At 40.2% G+C, this 20,955-nt stretch overlaps 1 protein-coding gene across 4 annotated transcripts in view; it reads right to left on the bottom strand.

Moving 5' to 3' along the window:
• Window positions 1-20,955, bottom strand: part of Girdin (protein girdin) — a 571,686-nt gene that overhangs the window by 50,757 nt on the left and 499,974 nt on the right. For all 4 annotated transcript variants that reach the window (XM_071681027.1, XM_071681029.1, XM_071681028.1 and 1 more), the window contains 12 exons: window positions 11,053-11,134; window positions 10,021-10,199; window positions 9,769-9,895; window positions 8,610-8,924; window positions 7,265-7,417; window positions 5,597-5,731; window positions 5,325-5,456; window positions 4,970-5,095; window positions 3,285-3,605; window positions 2,950-3,075; window positions 1,802-1,935; window positions 1,539-1,638 (listed from right to left, as the gene is read on the bottom strand). In XM_071681027.1, coding sequence (XP_071537128.1) covers window positions 1,539-1,638; window positions 1,802-1,935; window positions 2,950-3,075; window positions 3,285-3,605; window positions 4,970-5,095; window positions 5,325-5,456; window positions 5,597-5,731; window positions 7,265-7,417; window positions 8,610-8,924; window positions 9,769-9,895; window positions 10,021-10,199; window positions 11,053-11,134 — 1,930 coding nt within the window. The remainder of the gene's footprint in view (window positions 1-1,538; window positions 1,639-1,801; window positions 1,936-2,949; window positions 3,076-3,284; window positions 3,606-4,969; window positions 5,096-5,324; window positions 5,457-5,596; window positions 5,732-7,264; window positions 7,418-8,609; window positions 8,925-9,768; window positions 9,896-10,020; window positions 10,200-11,052; window positions 11,135-20,955) is intronic.

Below are 20,955 nucleotides of genomic sequence, written 5' to 3'. Positions count from 1 at the left end.
TTGAATGAAAAAATATATTACATATATGAATAGTGTTAATGGGATGACCTTGACTAGGGCCTCAGCTGCTTTTGCCATCTCAGCTAAAAAAAAAAAATCATAAATTCAACCATTACATAGATATCCAATAATTTCATATCATATCATTCCCTCTCACTCCACATATTGTCCTCATCATTTCATTCCCTACACATCTGCCTTCTCTACTCTTTAATCTGCGGTTCATGCCCAATACCGCTACATTTACTACACCATGAACATACACACCTTTGCCCCTCAAAGGCAGTAAACTTTATTTCCAAACACTTCTCAATGCATTCAAGACTTTAGTCCCCTCATCCACCCCATGGCTTACTTCAGCTTCCACGATTCTATGCAATGCCATGTACATTCTTAAGTATCTCTAACACTCCACTTCCTTCAGGTTCTCTCAACTAGTTTCACTCAAAGCAACCTCTCTCCCTTGCTAAACTTAAACTAAACTCCACTGTTTAAATTTTACATAAATCAACTTTCAACTTCCTCCTTTCACACACTCTCCTAAAAAGCAGACAGAAGCTTCTGTAGTTTTACACCCAAGTCTTCCACCAGAATAGTGTCATCTGCAAACAAGAACTGCCCCTCCTCTCACATTCCCCATCTTCAACAATCTTCAAACCTATCCTCTCTCCAAGATATTCACCTTTCCCTACCACACCACCCCATCCATAAACAGACTTAGCAGCCGTGGGAACAACAAATGCTCTTGCTGCAGACCTGCATTGACCTGGAACCACTCAACCTCCTTTCTTCCTACTCACCCACACATTTTACTTTCTTGAGAGAAACTCATCACTGCTTCTAGCAATTTTCCTCCAATACCAAATGTTCATAACATCTTACAAAAACATCCCAATCAACCGTATCATACGCTTTCTCCAGATTCATAAACGCTTTACAATAATTCTTCTGCTTTTCTAGGTATTTCTCACACATATTCCTAAAAGCAAACACCTGATCCAAACATCCTATACCACTTCTGAAACCACATTGTTCCTCCATTTTAATGCCCTGTAGAAGCCTTAACCTTCTCAATCACCAACCTCACATACAACTCACCAGGTACATTCAATAAACCTGCATTTCATACACTCACCTTTGTCCACCTTGCCATTATACAATGGCACTATATATGCATTCCATCAATCCTCAAGCCCCTCAACTTCATCCATAAATGCAATGAAAATCCTGACTAACCAATCAACAGCACAACTATTACTGCACTGTCATATTAGAGGAATTATCCCTATTTTGTGTTAAATCCCCCAGTGAACAAGTATACTTCCATGAAAATTCACACTTATAGTTGACTTAACTGCTTCATGAAAATTTGTGCTACTGTTCTCTGATTTCAAAGGTGAAAAATTGCAAGACTCAGTTCCAGATCTTCACAAGGTAGTTCTTAAAAAAAAATCATTCTATTTCCAAAAATCTAAATCCAATGGCAGCATAAAAACCTAATTGCACTTAAGGTTTTGCTAAGACCACCCTAGACTCACCTTCTCTGCAACTAGATCCTCTCTTAAACAATTTAGGGTCTTGCGTTCTGTCATCATCTGCTGCTCCAACTCTCTTTTCTCCTTCTCCAGCTCACGCACTCTGTACAAAATATCAGTTGATTGTTCATTGCAAAAGAAAATAGGCATATTTAAAAGTCTATATCATAAAAAATTGTGAAAGGAAACCTTACAACATCTACTGGCAATGCATCAAATATGCATTTACAAAATTTCCAAATGAACAAAATATATAAAGAACTTACTTATTATCACTTCCTCTAAGTTGGTCCACTTCTTTGTTTAATCTTTTAATGTCACGTTCAAGGGTTGAAGTTTTGCTTGCAGCTTCATCAATAAGACTGTCCTTGACCTCCATGGCACTGCGTAGTCTAGAAACCTATTCAATATATCAAGCAAAGTTAATAACTAAAATGTTAATGAAAATGATTTTAATACAAAAAGTTGATGTTACCAGAAAAGAAATATCTGTACTCTGGACCATCATTCTGCGAATATCTACCTTGTCCAGTTTTTCATACTGACTGCCAATGCTGCAGTTGGCTATATAGAGTAATTCACAAAAACCCAAATCAATGGAAAAAAAAACAATCCAAAGAAAAAATTACTTTCATGAGAAAGTACACAATATTCATTATGGAAAACAACTGCAAATCAGAAAATCTTTCACGAAAAAAGCTAAAGAAATACAAGATATATGTGTAATAAATAACCATTACCTGAAATAATGTGATATTTAAGGAAACATTTTTCCCAACAATGAATTTACCCTCAAGATTCCAGGTCCAACACTTCATGGGTTCTAGTATGTTTATTTACTTTCATGTGATGAAATAGATATCTAAAATCATCAAGAAATTACTATGAAGAATTTTTGGTTATAACCGCAATAACCATGAGCACATATTGTGCAGAGGTAGCATCTGAGCTTATCCTTACCCTAAAACCAATTTGATTCCACGACTGGACAAATTTTGTGAGAAGTTACAGCGTTGTAGTCACTGTGGAGAGTTCAGGTTCAGTAACCAAGGTCATGAGCACAAAATGACACCTTAAATCCAAGTCTGCATTCCATAGAGAGAAAAAACAAAAATATATGACAATTTTGAATGTAATAAAAGGAGGAAAAATTTAGCTAAAGCACCATAAGAGTGCTAATGTTTGCTGGCTTTGTTAGAATTCCCTGCCAATATTTTGACATTTCTATGGTTGCTAAGTGTCATCATAGTCACTTAGTGTAAATACATATGTAAATAAATGTAAAGTTAAGTAAATGTAAAAGTATATGTAGACAGGTCTACTGAATATGTAAATCGCTATCCTTAGGAGAAAGAATAAGAAAAGCGCTGAAAGGTGACAAACTTATCAAATTACATCAATGACCATTACTGACCTCTTTCTGAAGAGACTTATTTTCACGGTCAAGTCGATCATTGTTACTCTCCATATCTGTTAGGTCTCTTTCTAACTCATTTAGTTTTTTGGTTGATAACTTGAGCGTTTCCACTGTTCTCTGGAGCTGTTAGCAAAATTATTTTCATTTAGTCCCACACCATAAAAATACACATATACTTTCACAAAAGAAACAAAATAAATGTCAAGACTTTAAGTGTTAAATGTCCGTCAATAACAAAAATTTTAAGGTCTGGTGCTTAAAGTATTACTACCTTTGAATTGTAAAATCATTCAGAAATATACTACAATTCTATTTCAGATAACACAGTATACCTTAGAATTTTCATTCTCCAACTCAGTTCTGTCCTTCTCTACATCTCCTAACTTCTTCTGGATGGCATCTAATGATCTGTTTTTCTTTTGTACTTCATTGCTAGTAGTCAGGAGATCAAGCTCCAGCTGTTCAGCTCTACTTCTTTCAGCCTTCAAAGAGCCCAGTTGCTTTTGTAGGAGATTAATCTGCTGAAGCTGTGCTTCCTTTTCAGACTCCAAGTCAACAATACGAGCAGAGGAGGATTTGAGGCTATCCATTGACCGATTTAGTCGTTCCACTTCTGCTTGCATTTGGAGCTTCTCACTCTGCACACTCTCCAGCTATAAATGAATAGAATATATTAAGGCAAATTTTGAATAGCTAAAACACATCTTACAGAAGAAATAGAATTGAAGAGTTTGAAAGAAAAAATAGAGCACATCATAGATTTCTCGTGTGTATGATAAGACTCTTTTTAAGGAACAAGAGACTGATATTACAGATTTCCTTTTTTGAGGATCTTTTTAAACACAAGTTCATCCAGCCAAGCAGAAAGGAATGATTTTTCTATTCTGGTAAAAAAGCCTGAAAACTAGAGCTTTGCATATCTTACATCCATTTTCTGAAACCAGGAAAATGATTGCATGGCAGCACATGAACAAAAATCTAATTTTCGCATTTAAACTATAAACATTCAAGATACCCAAATAAAACTTGTACCTATGAATTAAGTAATTACTTCCTTTTTTATGTCTTTTCTTCCGATCTTTCCTCTACCATTTCCTACAAGTTATTCTATACTAATGGCTATCCATGATTCTCCCTCACTAAGGCTAGAAAGAAAATCAGAATTCCTCTGACTGCATGTGAAAGCAAAGCATTCATAACCAAATCACCTTAACTGTTTTACAATAATGTGCCCTTATCCTAAGAGAGGAATAGCACCAAATACACAAATCCATGACAGCATACATAAAGGGTATAAATGAAAAATACTGATATACAAATTACAGTTCATACATCATCTTTTCAATATGAAGTCATCTGAAACACTATCATAAATACAGTCATAAATTTCCATTATGAGGTTCCAAGTCATTATTCAGTAACCATATAAAAAACTGATCTTCAATCTAAAAAGATTAGGTTTTAACAGTCTAATACAGCTGGAATGATGAATTACAAATGAAAACTACTTGCTATTAAGAACCCCTAAAATCACACCATATTTTTTCACATATAAAAAACACTGTTATATGGTATATTAGCCCAAACCACAATGTATATCAATTTATATGGACGTTTTTATCTTTCTTTCTTTCTTTTAAACTATCCGCCATTTCCCGCATTAGCGAGGTAGCGTTAAGAACAGAGGACTGGGCCTTTGTGGAATATTCTCACCTGGCCCCCCTCTGTTCCTTCTTTTGGAAAATTAAAAAAAGAAAAAAAAACAAGAGGGGAGGATTTCCAGCCTCCCACTCCCTCCCCTTTTAGTCGCCTTCTACGACACGCAGGGAATACGTGGGAAGTATTCTTCATCCCCTATCCCCAGGGATGTTTTTATATTCAGTGAATTTAAATGACTGGAAATTTATATTGAGGGTTCCCTTCAGAATGAATTTATTAGTAAATAAGATATTACTATGTTTCATCCTTGAAATAAAGGAATTCATATATGTGATTCCTTTGAAGAGAATCAATTTACCTTCGCAACTGTTTCTTTCATATTCGTCAGCATCTTAGATACCCGTGAGTACTCCACTTCCAAGCTTGCATAGTCATGTTCTAAGGTTTCATGTCGTTCACAACTCTCACGAAAGGCCCCAATTGCCTGTAAAAGTCATCATTTTAGCAATACTGGAAAATTAAACACTGAAAAAGACTTTCTACTAAAGTAATCTCAATCAATTCATGCATCAGACATGGGAACAGTAACCTTACTTCTGTTCGCCAAGTCTTCCCCCTTGCTATTATTCAATAAAGAACCTTTTCAGCTAAAAAGATGAACACACGTCTGTGCCTCTTCTCAGTTTCAGTATCTAAGATGAACAGTACTCTACCTTCTGAAGGTCTCTATTTTCCCGCTCCATCTCTGCCTTTTGGTGCTCTACTTCTGACAGTTTGTCTGCAGATTCTCGCAAACGTTCTGTTAATCTGTTCAGCTGCTGCTTTTCATACTCAAGCCTTGAAACCTTGAAAAAAAAAATTAATAATAATCCATAATGATTCTCCAATCAGGATTTAAAGTCAACTTTAGCAATATTACCATGCAGGGAAGACTATGAAGAGAGAAAGCTCCAACTTAAAACAAGGCTAAACAAAATCTACATACCTGACTCTGCAACTGGAGGTTGACATCTGTAAGTTTCTTGTTCTCTGTTTCAACATCCAAAAGTCTTGTGTCTGTTGTTTTCTTCTGTCTCTCACGCAGACTTTCAATCAGTTCTACAAGCTGTGTATTTTCTTGCTGTAAAAATAGAATTACAAATTAATTCAACTTCTAATACCTATGAAGCAAGAGATTCAGTAAAATATACAATCGTTTTCCTCAGGATAATCCAGTAAAATATATAATCATTTTCCTCAGGATAATCCTAGTCTCATCTATGGAACATGGAAGCTTACTGTGGGAAAAATAGTCGAATGTTCAATAAAAACAATTACAAACATTTGAGAAAAAAGGCAGTCACAATGCAATTCAACTGTTATCCCCAGGAACAGGGGGGAGGGAAGTATACCCCCATATGTCTTATGCACATTATAGAAGGTGAGAGAGGGGCTGGGGCCTGGAAATCCTTCCCTCCTGTATCGTCACTTTCTAAAAGTAGAAACTGGAAGAGTAGTCAAGTGAGGAACTTCCTCACAGACTCAAGAGTGTCTCTAATGGTACCTTTTCTGGTGGGGGAGTGGGGGGTAGATAACTGATAACCACAGTTATTAGCAACCACAAACACTCAACGCTTACACAATGAAACACAGATACTCCCAATAGAAATCCACCTCTACATGCTCATCCCAATAGAAATCCACCTCAACTTGCTCAGCAGTCAGGTCTATGCATATCCAAAAGACCCCCTAGTCACCAACCCCTAGGTAGAGATGAAAAGCTTACCCTTACCATAACTTCATGAAGCTGTACTCAGACCCCCCCACCCATAACAATGCTAATATTGACAAAACACACCCACACACACCAATATGACCTTAATGATGCTAAACAACCACCCTCTGAACCCAAGTCATAAACACCACCTCACCAGACATACATCAGAAACCACACTCCCTATACACACACATTACACTTTCCCTTTATGCTAGGACATCACCCATCACCACAATACCACAATCACCAATTTATTATGTCCCAAGGCACTTCATGTCCATGATGAAACTACTACAATTAAGACACCAAATACTTACAGCTCAATTGCCCCATTCTCCTCCCACTGACACACACACATCACCACACTTTATAACCTGTGGTACCAATCAATTTTTGGCTTCCTGAATGCTGCAGAAACCCCATAAGCATAGAAGGGATTCCTATGATAGAAAATAAGAAGGTAGAAGGATTCCCAGGACAGAAAATAATGAGGCAGAGGAGTAAAAATTCTACCCTCCTATCTCCTGGGTGTCTTAAGAGGCAAATAACAAGTGGGAGCTGGGGAATGGAAACTCAACCCTCTTGTACATCATTTTTCAAAAATGACAATAAAAGAAACAGCAAATCAAGGATTTCTCCATGAAGGCTCTGGCTGGGTGTTGGAATGGTTATGTGCATAACCAAGATTAAAAGATGGGAGAGTGGTGCTGTGTTTGATAAGAGGAACCTGGATATTCTGGTTCCAAGTGAAATGTAAGATGAAGGGGAAGGAGAATATTCAGAGGGTAAGGTGCATCTTGGCATGAATGCAAAAATTCTTACATTCATTATTCACTGGTTGATCCTCACTAAGGAAACGATACTATGACTGCCCATTTTGCTGTCTTAGGACCTTACCTGGAGTTCATCAATTTGACGCTGGGAATTAGTTTTCACAGTATTGATGGTCTGGTGTAAACGCTGAGTCTCTTGATATCTTTGTTCTGACTCTTCCTGTGCTTCTAACAAATGAGTTCGCTCCTTCTGACTGACCTCTTGTAACTGGTTTACCTATAATCAAAACCCAAAAGTCAATGACTTTCAATAACATCAATAAATGATGCATGTCTAAGATGCATACCTTATTCTAGCAGCTTAACAATATATAAAAACTGAATACTCTTAAATCAGCAAAGTACCTGTCTAGGGGCACAACAGAAACTTGCAGATTTAGAAGAAATGCATATCAATGAATTCCTTATACTTTGTAGAAGTTATTTAGATTGGGAGAGCATAACTTGTTGCATCATTCTTTTCTCTATGAACAGTGGTATAATGGCTATGAGGACCATGTAAAATGTCAAGTAAGGGAAACACAAGCATAATTATTTTTTCTCTATGAACAGTGATATAATGGCTATGATGACCATGTAAAACGTCAAGTAAGCGATTGCTTCTATGTGCAATCACACATGGAAGCCTTTATATTAAGCAATATACTCAGAACATACCAAAGATGTCATTATCTTCCATGTGCCATATTGGTTGCATGCACTTGCTTGAAGTAAACACTCAGCGAGCATTAAACTCCCTTAGCAAACAATCTTCCCAGCAAATGCATGCAAATGACATCATAACATTTACATTTTTTCAATTAACATTGAAAATATTCATATTTACAATGCTATGGGAAGTTAAGAGAGGTCTGCATAAGTTCTGTTGAATTCTACAACCATTTTCCTTAATTTTACCCCACAGCTTTTCAGATCACAGCCCCACCACGATCATTATCTATTATTTTAGCACAAAATGTCGTGCTCAAAATTATGTTCCCCAAGTCTAAAAATTCTAAGTAAAAGGAGTTCATTGATATGAATTGCCACTCTAAACTGGTTCTTTACCCTGCAATCATACTAATGCCCATGACAGTAAATCAGTGAAGACCACACTCTGCTCACAGATATTTATATGTTGTGTATTTCTTTTCAATAACTGGATATGCAGCTTTTCTTTAACAGGAATTTCAATAATACTGATGATAATAACAGTATTACTGCTACTACTCATGATAATAATTACACTGAATGGACAAAGTTTACTCAATTCATCGCAGACGGGGAAATATAAACATAATCTATGTGGCTACATAAGTAACGCAAAGGTGCTTTACCTAATACTTAATATCAATGATAAAATCTTATGAACAATGAGAACAATATCAATTGCCTTAAACAGAGTGTTCCCCACAAATTAAAGGACCCACCTTGAGGGAAAGCCTCTTATTCTCCTTTTCCAGCTCCAGCAACTTGTCAGCTGAGGTTATGAGAGAACTGTGCTTCAGCTGCTCATTATCTGCTTCAAGTCTCTGAATTTCAAGCTGGAGTTTAAGAACTCTGGCCTGTGCATCACCAATTAAGTCACTCCCAACACTAGAGCCATTCAAAGGTTGCTGGGACTTTAGCTGATCTAGCTGAGCAACCAAAGTAGCAGATTCACTGAGAGAATTCTTGGTACTGAGTTGTAACTGGGCATTTTCTTCCAGGACTTCCTGAAGGCGTTCACGGTCAGAATCACGCTCCTGAAAAATAGTAGAACATATTGATCCATATGAAATTCCTCCAAGGTCCTCTTTTCTCATAAGGTCCTAGCGTTACTCCTGGATCAATTTTTCAGGGGCTCCTGCAGCTTCAAGGTTGTCATACTTCCAGTAGCAGGACAATGTTAGACACCTTTAAAATGAGAATTTCTTTGATACAGACTTGTCAAAGATACCCTATCAGTGGCAATGTAACCTCATGCAGGCTGGCAATCCTCTCCTCCAGTTTTTACTTTTCCAAAAGAAGGAACAGAGAAGGGGGTCAAATGGGGATTTTCCCTCTTAGGCTCAGTCCTCTGTTCTTAGCACTACCTACAGATGGAGTCAAGAGAGAAGCGCTCCTTGAAGGCTCGGGTTGGAGTATGCGTGCAGAAATGTAAAAAAGATGAACAAAAAGGAACATAAAATGTTCTAGCTCTGAGTGAAAGTAAGTTCAAGCTAAAGGGTGAGGAATGGTCTAGAAATGCCAAAACCCATCAAAACTTCTGAAATATCAAACACAACATAATATTTTCCGAGTCCCTTCAGATCCCTAAGTTACAACCACATAAGAGTCAGACAGGAAAGAACTACTGTATGGTTTAGTAACTTTCAACCAACACAATTCCTTTGAGGTGATTTGCTAAAAACAAATTACAATATTAAAATTCATATTCATTGTACGATTTATCAAGCTGTCACTAAATCATCCATGTGGTTAATAAAAACGAAGTCAATTAAAAGTATTGCCATTAGATCTACTTAGAAATGTACCATAATAACACCTTCCTACAAAATATTGGAGATAATAATGATCATAAAAACTTTTTCAAGATACTATACTCACAATGGTAATCTGGTTTATAGTCTGCTTTAACTGAAGGATGCTGTTCTCCAGGTCCAGCACCTGTTCTGCTCTTCTTCTTGATGAAGCCAATTGCTCTTCCAACATCTCCTTCGTCTCTACCAGGATCCTTGAAAAAATTATGCAATATTCAATATCCTGAGACATAAATTTCATAAATAATCATAGTATCAGATACAGTACTTCAAAACATTCCTGAGGATTATCTTTCAATCTAAATCTGATTCATCTTACCTATTGTCTTCACGTAGTTCCTCTACACGTGTCTTGTAAAACTCTATATCAGCCATCTTGTCACGGTATCGTGCCACTTCCTGCTCAAGAGCATCCACACGACTAGCACGCTCCCTAAGGATGTCTGCTTCATCTCGCCATGCTCGTGCTGCCCTCGCGTCTTGAACCAGCTCAACATTCTGCATACAATTTCGGAAAGTATGGTTTTAAGAGACAACACATAAACATCTTTCATTATGGCAATCTATGCCTACCTTTTTCTTCCCTTGATTAATATATCTAAGAAACTTTCTGTTCCCCTAGTAAAACATCATATATTTCCCCAGTCAGTTATCAACCTTAACACTCACCCACTGATTGATTCCCAGCTTAAGTATGTTACCTTGTGATCATAATCTCACCCATGTAGTTCAATTAACATGAGTCGCCTTAAAAAAAACAGCATTATTAACATTGGCATGTGGCAATTCTTACTAAGAACAACTGGTAACCTTATCATCCTAACAATTCTTAACAAAGCTGTCATTCCACACAACATAAAAGTCACCCTTCTCCCAATGAACAACCACAACCATTCAGGTACCTGCCTCTACCTAACCACAATCATCATTTTTCCACCAGAAGACAATGTTCATCAATTCCTACCTTTAAAACCCATATTCACTCACCATTCTCTCACTCTGAAAATCATATTCATTGTACTTCCACTTTAACATTATACTCACTTAACAATCCACCTGAAAACCATATTCACACCTCTCTCTAAAACCTTATTCACACATACTACACTAAATTCACTTACTTCTCCATTTCATAACCAAATTCACACTTAAATTCATGTTATATGTGTGGTAGATGGTGTAAAGATCTGAAACTATTCAGCAACAACTAATCCAGATCTTGTCACCATCTACCACACATCACTGTCTATCCTCCCAACAGCCAACACTTGGGCTTTGGATGGCTGGGACCTTATCACAGGCTCCCCTGATGCAAGTACAAAATGCTGGGGTAATTTTCCCAACTACCCACCTCTTGCCGAAGCTTGGCCACCATTGCCTTGGATTGGTCCAGCTCATCCTTGTATTCTACGAGGCTCTCGACTTTTTCGTCACTGAAAAGGGGGAGAAAGGAACAGGGCATTAGTGAACACAAATACTAAACTGCAATCCACAAAGGGGATTTTTGTTGAAATTATTCAGAAATGGAAATATGTACCACAACTTAAAACAATGTAAACATTCACTATCCAAAATTCCTGAGCTCCCTACCGGAAATTATGAGACTTTATGGGCCATCCAGAAAAAAACTAAAAATTCTGTAGATAAAAGCCTACAAACTACACCTGATATGCAAGCTGGGTGAGTACGTATGCTGCAGGCTCAAGTAGCCTAAACAGCAGCAACAGCAGCTTAGTCCTACTTAAACCATACTCCCAAGATAAAGAGCTCTCAAGAGCCTTCACAATTTACAATAAGAAGTCTCATTATTATCAAGGTTAAGATCCATGTCTTACTAACGTCTCAAAATCGTGATCTGTTACACTAGTTGCAACCAAACCTATGTGAGGCTGTTAGCCACCTCATTGAAAAAGTGAAAACCTAATTCCTATGACCCATCAACTTGTACTGAGGCGCAGTAGGCAAAAACAGAATCTAGTAAACTTTGAGTTAACAGCCAAGAACTACAATCCAAGACCTAAATCTAAACCAGTCACCTATGAACCATTACACTGTACTCTAAAGTTTAACTCAGAAGCATCCAATACCAGCTGCCAAGTTAAAGCCACAGACCCTGTCAATGCCAGCAGATCTAAAATGATCGAAATGTGAAGAGAAACACCTTTCTGATGTTTCCATCGTATCAAGTAACTCATATTTCTCTACCATGTCATCTAACAAGGGAATAAATGGGAACTTCAGTGAAGGGGGCCTAATGGTGAGGTGATAACAAGTAGTGGTGATGTGAGAAGGAGGTGGAGTGAGTATTTTGAAGGTTTGTTGAATCTGTTTAATGACAGAATGGCAGATATAGGGTGTTTTGGCCGAGGTGGTGTGCAAAGTGAGAGGGTTAGGGAAAATGATTTGGTAAACAGAGAAGAGGTAGTAAAAGTTTTGCGAAAGATGAAAGCCGGCAAGGCAGTGGGTTTGGATGGTATTGCAGTGGTATTTATTAAAAAAGGGGATGACTGTATTGTTGATTGGATGGTAAGGTTATTTAATGTATGTATGATTCTTGGTGAGGTGCCTGAGGATTGGCAGAATGCTTGCACAGTGCCATTGTACAAAGGCAAAGGGGATAAAAGTGAGTGCTCAAATTACAGAGGTATAAGTTTGTTGAGTATTCCTGGGAAATTATACAGGAGGGTATTGATTGAGAGGGTGAAGGCAAGTACAGAACATCAGACTGGGGAAGAGCAATGTGGTTTTAGAAGAATGTATGTGAGAAATACTTAGAAAAGCAAATGGATTTGTATGTAGCATTTATGGATCTGGAGAAGGCATATGATAGAGGTGATAGAGATGCTTTGTGGAAGGTATTAAGAATATATGGTGTGGGAGGCAAGTTGTTAGAAGCAGTGAAAAGTTCTTATCGAGGATGTAAGGCATGTGTATGTGTAGGAAGAGAGGCAAGTGATTGGTTCTCAGTGATGTAGGTTTGCGGCAGGGGTGTGTGATGTCTCCATGGTTGTTTAATTTGTTTATGGATGGGGTTGTTAGGGAGGTGAATGAAAGAGTTTTGGAAAGAGGGGCAAGTATGCAGTCAGTTGTGGATGAGAGAGCTTGGGAAGTGAGTCAGTTGTTGTTTGCTGATGATACAGCGCTGGTGGCTGATTCATGTGAGAAACTGCAGAAGCTGGTGACTGAGTTTGGTAAAGTGTGTGAAAGAAGAAAGTTGAGAGTAAATGTGAACAAGAGCAAGGTTATTAGGGTTGAGGGTCAAGTCAATTGGAAGGTAAGTTTGAATGGAGAAAAATTGGAGGAAGAGAAGTGTTTTAGATATCTGGGAGTGGATTTGGCAGCGGATGGAACCATGGAAGCGGAAGTGAATCATAGGGTGGGGGAGGGGCAAAAATTCTGGGAGCATTGATGAATGTGTGGAAGTCGAGAACATTATCTCGGAAAGCAAAAATGGGTATGTCTGAAGGAATAGTGGTTCCAACAATGTTATATGGTTGCGAGGCGTGGGCTATGGATAGAGTTGTGCGCAGGAGGGTGGATGTGCTGGAAATGAGATGTTTGAGGACAATATGTGGTGTGAGGTGGTTTGATCGAGTAAGTAATAATAGGGTAAGAGAGATGTGTGGTAATAAAAACAGTGTGGTTGAGAGAGCAGAAGAGGGTGTTTTGAAATGGTTTGGTCACATGGAGAGAATGAGTGAGAAAGACTGACTAAGAGGATATATGTGTCAGAGGTGGAAGGAACGAGGAGAAGTGGAAGACCAAATTGGAGGTGGAAAGATGGAGTGAAAAAGATGTTGAGTGATCGGGGCCTGAACATGCAGGAGGGTGAAAGGCGTGCAAGGAATAGAGTGAATTGGAACGATGTGGTATACCGGGGTCGACGTGCTGTCAATGGATTGAACCAGGGCATGTGAAGAGTCTGGGGTAAACCATGGAAAGTTCTGTGGGGCCTGGATGTGGAAAGGGAGCTGTGGTTTCGGTGCATTATTACATGAAAGCTACAGACTGAGTGTGAACGAATGGGGCCTTTGTTGTCTTTTCCTAGCGCTACCTCGCGCACATGAGGGGGGAGGGGGTCGTTATTTCATGTGTGCAGGGTGGCGATGGGAATGAATATAGGCAGACAGTATGAATTATGTACATGTGTATATATATATATGTTTGTGTGTATATATATATGTATACGTTGAGATGCATAGGTATGCATATTTGCGTGTGTGGACGTGTATGTATATACATGTATATGTGGGTAGGTGGGTTGGGCCATTCTTTCGTTTGTTTCCTTGCGCTACCTCGCTAACGCGGGAGACAGCGACAAAGCAAAATAGAAAATAAAAAAATCATCTAACTTCATACACGAGGGTTACTAGAAGCATGCAAGGAAGGACGGCTTGGCTGTAAAGCATCATACTAGTTTAGAATCGAGCGTTTACAGCTACGGCAGGAGGAACTAAGCTCTGACCTCAATGCCAGTTGAATTATTTATGGCGGAGATCACGGCCGTCTAAATATTCACGAAAGACCTTTCCATTCCACAAGATTCGTGCTCTTACATCCTTAATCCTCTCTAACTGTTGAATGTAAACGTAACCGATGCATCCTGATTTCTTAGTAAGGCTCAAAGAACAACAATATTCCCACATATCACCTCGTGCACTAAACCCTAGCTGTGTTTAAGAGCTAAGCAAACGGAGAAACCCAACCCTGGCATATTTCTTGAAGCCAACGTGTTATTGACTGATGTCTGCATTAACTATATATATATGTCAGAATATTGACTACAGAATTTAAATTTGTTCATCATCTTTAAAGATCTCCTGGATGGCTTATGGCAATAGTGTGGAGTGGTGAAGCCCTAAGAACAATGAGTGACTTTAACGTCTGTCTCAGTAACGTACGGACTAGGCTGCCTCACACGGTCCAGGGTCGGCCAAAGCCTCGGGTTTTGGTGAAGGTGGGGTCGAACTGCTGCATCCAAAACGAACCACTCTCACTTAAACATTAATCCTAGGCATTCACTATCCTAGGCGTTTATTATATATGGCCCCAAAGTCACATCACCATCCCGGAAGACCTTCCAAGTCTTTAAAAAAAAAAATGAACCACTCATCATGCAGTTCCGTCGCTGATTTTGTACAAAGTTGGCGTCACGCAGTCACAGAGCGGAATGAGTGCTGGTGCTTGGCAGCAGCAAAACCCCAGGACCCAGAGAGCATCCGCCACACCTCACTCGAGTTTCACACAGACAACAAGGGAAGCACAAACCGAGAGAGAACCAAGGAGTCGGCCATGCCAGGAAATCGCACAAAGACAGTTGCATGTCTCCGGGAGGATCCTCTTCGGCTCCTGTCCCGTTGCACGCCCACCTCCCAACCTTCCTCACTGCCACGACTCCTGAAGACTTCAGACATGTCTCTCCACAAGATAACGCCATTGTTAACGACTTCCTCTCCTTTTTGTTATGAGGGAACGGGTGTGTGTTTGTCTCTCACTAGAACAACGGCCTCTCACTATCCCACGTACCTTCACATCACGTCAGAAATATCAACACATTTTATCAATGTTGACGGCTGCCCCACCAAGCCACGGACTTAATTAAGCCCAAATCGAGGCCAAGCCTTAAACATAATACAGTAACACACTGGTGTTACCTTAAATCACGCTATGTGTTCATAAAAAAATATTTTGTATGGCTTGTTTTTCATCCGTTACAAACTTGAACTTCAAATCATTCAGTACCTAAGACTTATGCCACAGAGTTTCCTTAATATGCTAATTTACACATCAAATTTGGCCCTAAAATCAAGAACAGTTGGCCATTTAACGCAAGGAGTACCCATGACGTGTGTAAGTTTGTATTGCACATTGTTCTCAAGTTATCGCACTGACAAGACTGTCTCCACAGACACAAGGAAGACGATATAAAAGTCCCGCTTGCACTTCTGTACCAGAGGAACATGTAAAGGGTGTATAGACTACAAAGAACACTGGAGAGGGAATGATGGACGATGCATCTTTGAAGTTCGACGTGCGAACCATCGTTAAGAACTTCATTTAGTTTGAAGTTCCATGACAACGTCTACTAGTAACAAACACTCACTTCTCAGCAAGTCACACACACACACACAATGATGCATGTACATTCCTCTGGGGCAATAACTCTCAAGTCTTGACCGCACGAACGCCACAAGATCTTCAAATTACGATGTATCAATTCTACGACCTTCGTCCCAGATGAATTAACGACACCACCACAAGCCGACATACTAAATACTCATTTAGTTTCGTAATCTCGTAATTTCTACACCAAAATAGCATACTCTTGTCACTTTTTTTTCCAGTCTTAACCTCTTCATACAACCCAGACTCTTTAACCGCTGGAAATACATTCGTCAGGTAATTCTTACCCAACTCAAGTTCGCAAACGTATGGCTAAGGCCACACGAGTCGCTCGTTATTACTGAACTTCCCACACTTTCCATGAGCAGCAAAAAAAATCATAAAAAGAAAAAAAAAAAATCCACCACGAGCCCATAGCAAGCCAAGGTCAGCCCTCCACCTGGGAGTCAAGGCCCCCAGAGGGAGGCTGACTCACGGACAGGACGTGGCGTCACCATTCTCCCCCCTAAGGGCGGACAAGGCGCCACAAAAGAACTCGGGCCAGAGCCAACAAAGAACAGGAGACAATAACAAGTCTTCGGAAGTTCCGTCTTGAGCGAAGGAAAAGAAAAAAAATAAAATAAAATGCGAGATCGTTCAGCGTCTTACATTATACATTGTGGGAAAACTATAAGACAACGCAGGGCGTACGACGAAGCTCTCGCCCGTCGGAACCTGTGCGTCAACACGACAAAGCTTCCGCCCACCTGATCCTATACGTCAACGCGACAAAGCTTTCGCCCACCTGATCCTGTACGTCAACGCGATAAAGCTTCCGTCCGCTTAAACCTGTGCGTCAACACGACAAAGCTTACGTAAGCCCACCTGATCCTGTACGTCAACGCGACAAAGCTTCCGCCCACCTGATCCTGTACGTCCAGGCTGGCGCGACCTAGAGCCTAAATAACCGCTCTTAGACGTGCGTCCAAAGTCGTCCCCTCCCTCCTCGTACACGATCTCAAGCCTCCGCGCCAGTTCTTGGCCTCAGAGGGAGGCAGACAATGGAAGCTTGCAACACCTGCAATTACTCTTTCTTTCCCTCCCGCATAATGACGATAATCACGGGCGTGTCTCTAACCCCACCAAGACGACAACGAAGTCCAACAAAATAGATTTCTTTTTTTTTTTTTGATAATGTTTCAGAAGGGTGCGGCCAGAGAGGGGGGGCGGGGCAATAAGGAAACTCGACTTAACACAGCGTTTGTGTGGAGAGCTCGGCATGCCGCCAGCACATAAACGTCTCGTTACAGTCAAGCGTTTCCATGTAACAATACACTTTGTCACTTTCACTACCACAGGCTAGGAAGAAACTGATACATATATATATATATATATATATATATATATATATATATATATATATATATATATATATATATATCTTTTTTCTTTCAAACTATTCGCCATTTCCCACGTTAGCGAGGTGGCGTTAAGAACAGAGGACTGGGCCTTTTTTGGAATATCCTCACCTGGCCCCCTCTGTTCCTTCTTTTGGGAAAAAAAAAAAAAAAAAAACGAGAGGGGAGGATTTCCAGCCCCCCGCTCCCTCCCCTTTTAGTCGCCTTCTACGACACGCAGGGAATACGTGGGAAGTATTCTTAATCCCCTATCCCCAGGGATAATATTATATTATATATATATATATATATATATATATATATATATATATATATATATAAACAAAAATACTCAATTCTCTCTTTGGGTATTCGTTGCGAGCAATTTTGTTCGAATGACACGAGTCTCCCAGACATCGAACAGAAATATATATATATATATATATATATATATATATATATATATATATATATATATATATATATTTATTCATATTTATTATACTTTGTCGCTGTCTCCCGCGTTTGCGAGGTAGCGCAAGGAAACAGACGAAAGAAATGGCCCAACCCCCCCCCATACACATGTATATACATACGTCCACACACGCAAATATACATACCTACACAGCTTTCCATGGTTTACCCCAGACGCTTCAAATGCCCTGCTTCAATCCACTGACAGCACGTCAACCCCGGTATACCACATCGCTCCAATTCACTCTATTCCTTGCCCTCCTTTCACCCTCCTGCATGTTCAGGCCCCGATCACACAAAATCTTTTTCACTCCATCTTTCCACCTCCAATTTGGTCTCCCTCTTCTCCTTGTTCCCTCCACCTCCGACACATATATCCTCTTGGTCAATCTTTCCTCACTCATCCTCTCCATGTGCCCAAACCACTTCAAAACACCCTCTTCTGCTCTCTCAACCACGCTCTTTTTATTTCCACACATCTCTCTTACCCTTACGTTACTCACTCGATCAAACCACCTCACACCACACATTGTCCTCAAACATCTCATTTCCAGCACATCCATCCTCCTGCGCACCACTCTATCCATAGCCCACGCCTCGCAACCATACAACATTGTTGGAACCACTATTCCTTCAAACATACCCATTTTTGCTTTCCGAGATAATGTTCTCGACTTCCACACATTCTTCAAGGCCCCCAGGATTTTCGCCCCCTCCCCCACCCTATGATCCACTTCCGCTTCCATGGTTCCATCCGCTGCCAGATCCACTCCCAGATATCTAAAACACTTCACTTCCTCCAGTTTTTCTCCATTCAAACTCACCTCCCAATTGACTTGACCCTCAACCCTACTGTACCTAATAACCTTGCTCTTATTCACATTTACTCTTAACTTTCTTCTTCCACACACTTTTCCAAACTCAGTCACCAGCTTCTGCAGTTTCTCACATGAATCAGCCACCAGCGCTGTATCATCAGCGAACAACTGACTCACTTCCCAAGCTCTCTCATCCCCAACAGACTTCATACTTGCCCCTCTTTCCAAAACTCTTGCATTTACCTCCCTAACAACCCCATCCATAAACAAATTAAACAACCATGGAGACATCACACACCCCTGCCGCAAACCTACATTCACTGAGAACCAATCACTTTCCTCTCTTCCTACACGTACACATGCCTTACATCCTCGATAAAAACTTTTCACTGCTTCTAACAACTTTCCTCCCACACCATATATTCTTAATACCTTCCACAGAGCATCTCTATCAACTCTATCATATGCCTTCTCCAGATCCATAAATGCTACATACAAATCCATTTGCTTTTCTAAGTATTTCTCACATACAGTCTTCAAAGCAAACACCTGATCCACACATCCTCTACCACTTCTGAAACCACACTGCTCTTCCCCAATCTGATGCTCTGTACATGCCTTCACCCTCTCAATCAATACCCTCCCATATATATATATATATATACATATATGGTTCATGTGACCCGGGGCAACAACAACGACCTCCCCTACCCCCAGCTCCACCATCCCCACGTCAACCTCCCCTCACTTTTTCCACTCCAACTCCCCACAATAACATTCCCCCCCACCTGATTCAACCCCTTCCCCCCTACCTACCTTCCTCAGGCTTCCCCCTACGTAATCAAGTCCCATTATTTCCCGTTTCGTAACATCTCCGCCTTTCCCTTGACCTTACCCACCGTCTTCCACCCTCCCACATAAAACCTCCTTTCCTTTCAATGGGATGGTTAAAAAGGAAAGGGAAGAAGAGGAGGTGGGGGGCACGGGAAGAGATACTCTGAAATGGAAGAAAAGGCTAATGTGTACGTACGGCTGCATGGTACAATTCTCTCTCTCTCTCTCTCTCTCTCTCTCTCTCTCTCTCTCTCTCTCTCTCTCTCTCTCTCTCTCTCTCAAAATTTCGATATATATAAATCTTCTTTGTCTCCTCCATCGAGAGAGGGATTTCGACCCCACATCAAGCCGACTCCTAAATCGAACACCGTCAGTCCAAATCACCTATCTCCTTGTACTCGGTCCATGTCCTGCCAAGCCACCAAGTGCTGACGTGCAACAATGGGGTTATTTTGTACGTAATATATAATAAGTGATTCCGTCGTTCCTACTTACGTCGACTGGGTTTCAATGCCCTATGGAGCAAAATAATAATTGAGATCGTTGCTCGGTCGCCGTTTCCCGCGTCAGCGAAGAAGAGCCTGGAAACAGACGAAGAACGATCCATCCACTCATATACACATAAACGCCCATACACGTAAATACACACACACACACACACACACACACACACACACACACACATATTTATATATATATATATATATATATATATATATATATATATATATATATATATATATATATATATATATATATATCAACATATACACAGGCAACACACGTTCATATTTATACTTGCTGCCTTCAGTCCATTCCCGGCAACACCCAGCCCCATGGGAAACAGCATCGCTACTCCCTGCTTCATCATAAAATCACAGAATCAATAATAATCTATCACTAAACGGCCATCTTAAGCCAGAACTCCATACATACGAACACAATCCAGTACAATCCACCCTGAGCACTCTGGTGCTCTAATTACACTCAATTACTACCACAATCAACGTGCACCTGGCGTATAACTCGGCGGATGGTCTTCTAACCCTCCCTTACACAGCTCGGGCTGACTTCACTTTCCTGTGGTCCTCCCTGTCCCCTCTCCATCCATCAACTGTGGTCTTATAAGCTTTTGCATTCATCTGTTGTAGTCTTCGGGCCTTTTCCATCCATCTACTGTGGTCTTCTACATCTTTTCATCCATTTATTTTGCTTTTCCAGCCCTTCCGTCCATCTACTTTGGTCTCTCAGGCCTTTCCATCCATCTACTGTGGTCTTCTACGCCTTTTCATCCATCTATTGTAGTTTTCCAGCCCTTCCAACAATCTACTTTGGTCTTTACGCCTTTCCATCCATCTATTGTAGTTTTCCAGACTTTCCATCCATCTACTTCGGTCTTCCAGGCCTTTCCATCCATCTACAGTGGACTTCAAGCCCTTCCATCAATCTACTTTGGTCTCTCAGGCTTTCCATCTATCTACTGTGGTCTTCAAGCCCTTCCATCCATCTACTTCAGTCTTCCAGGCCTTTCCGTCCATCTACTGTGGACTTCCAGGCCTTTCTATCCATTTCCTGTGGTCCTCCAGGCCCTTCCATCCAAAACCCGTAATTTTCTTGGCCCTTCCATCG

Source organism: Panulirus ornatus, chromosome 32, assembly GCF_036320965.1.
Source record: "Panulirus ornatus isolate Po-2019 chromosome 32, ASM3632096v1, whole genome shotgun sequence".
Taxonomy (NCBI): domain Eukaryota; kingdom Metazoa; phylum Arthropoda; class Malacostraca; order Decapoda; family Palinuridae; genus Panulirus; species Panulirus ornatus.
This window is presented reverse-complemented; position numbering and strand designations above follow the sequence as displayed.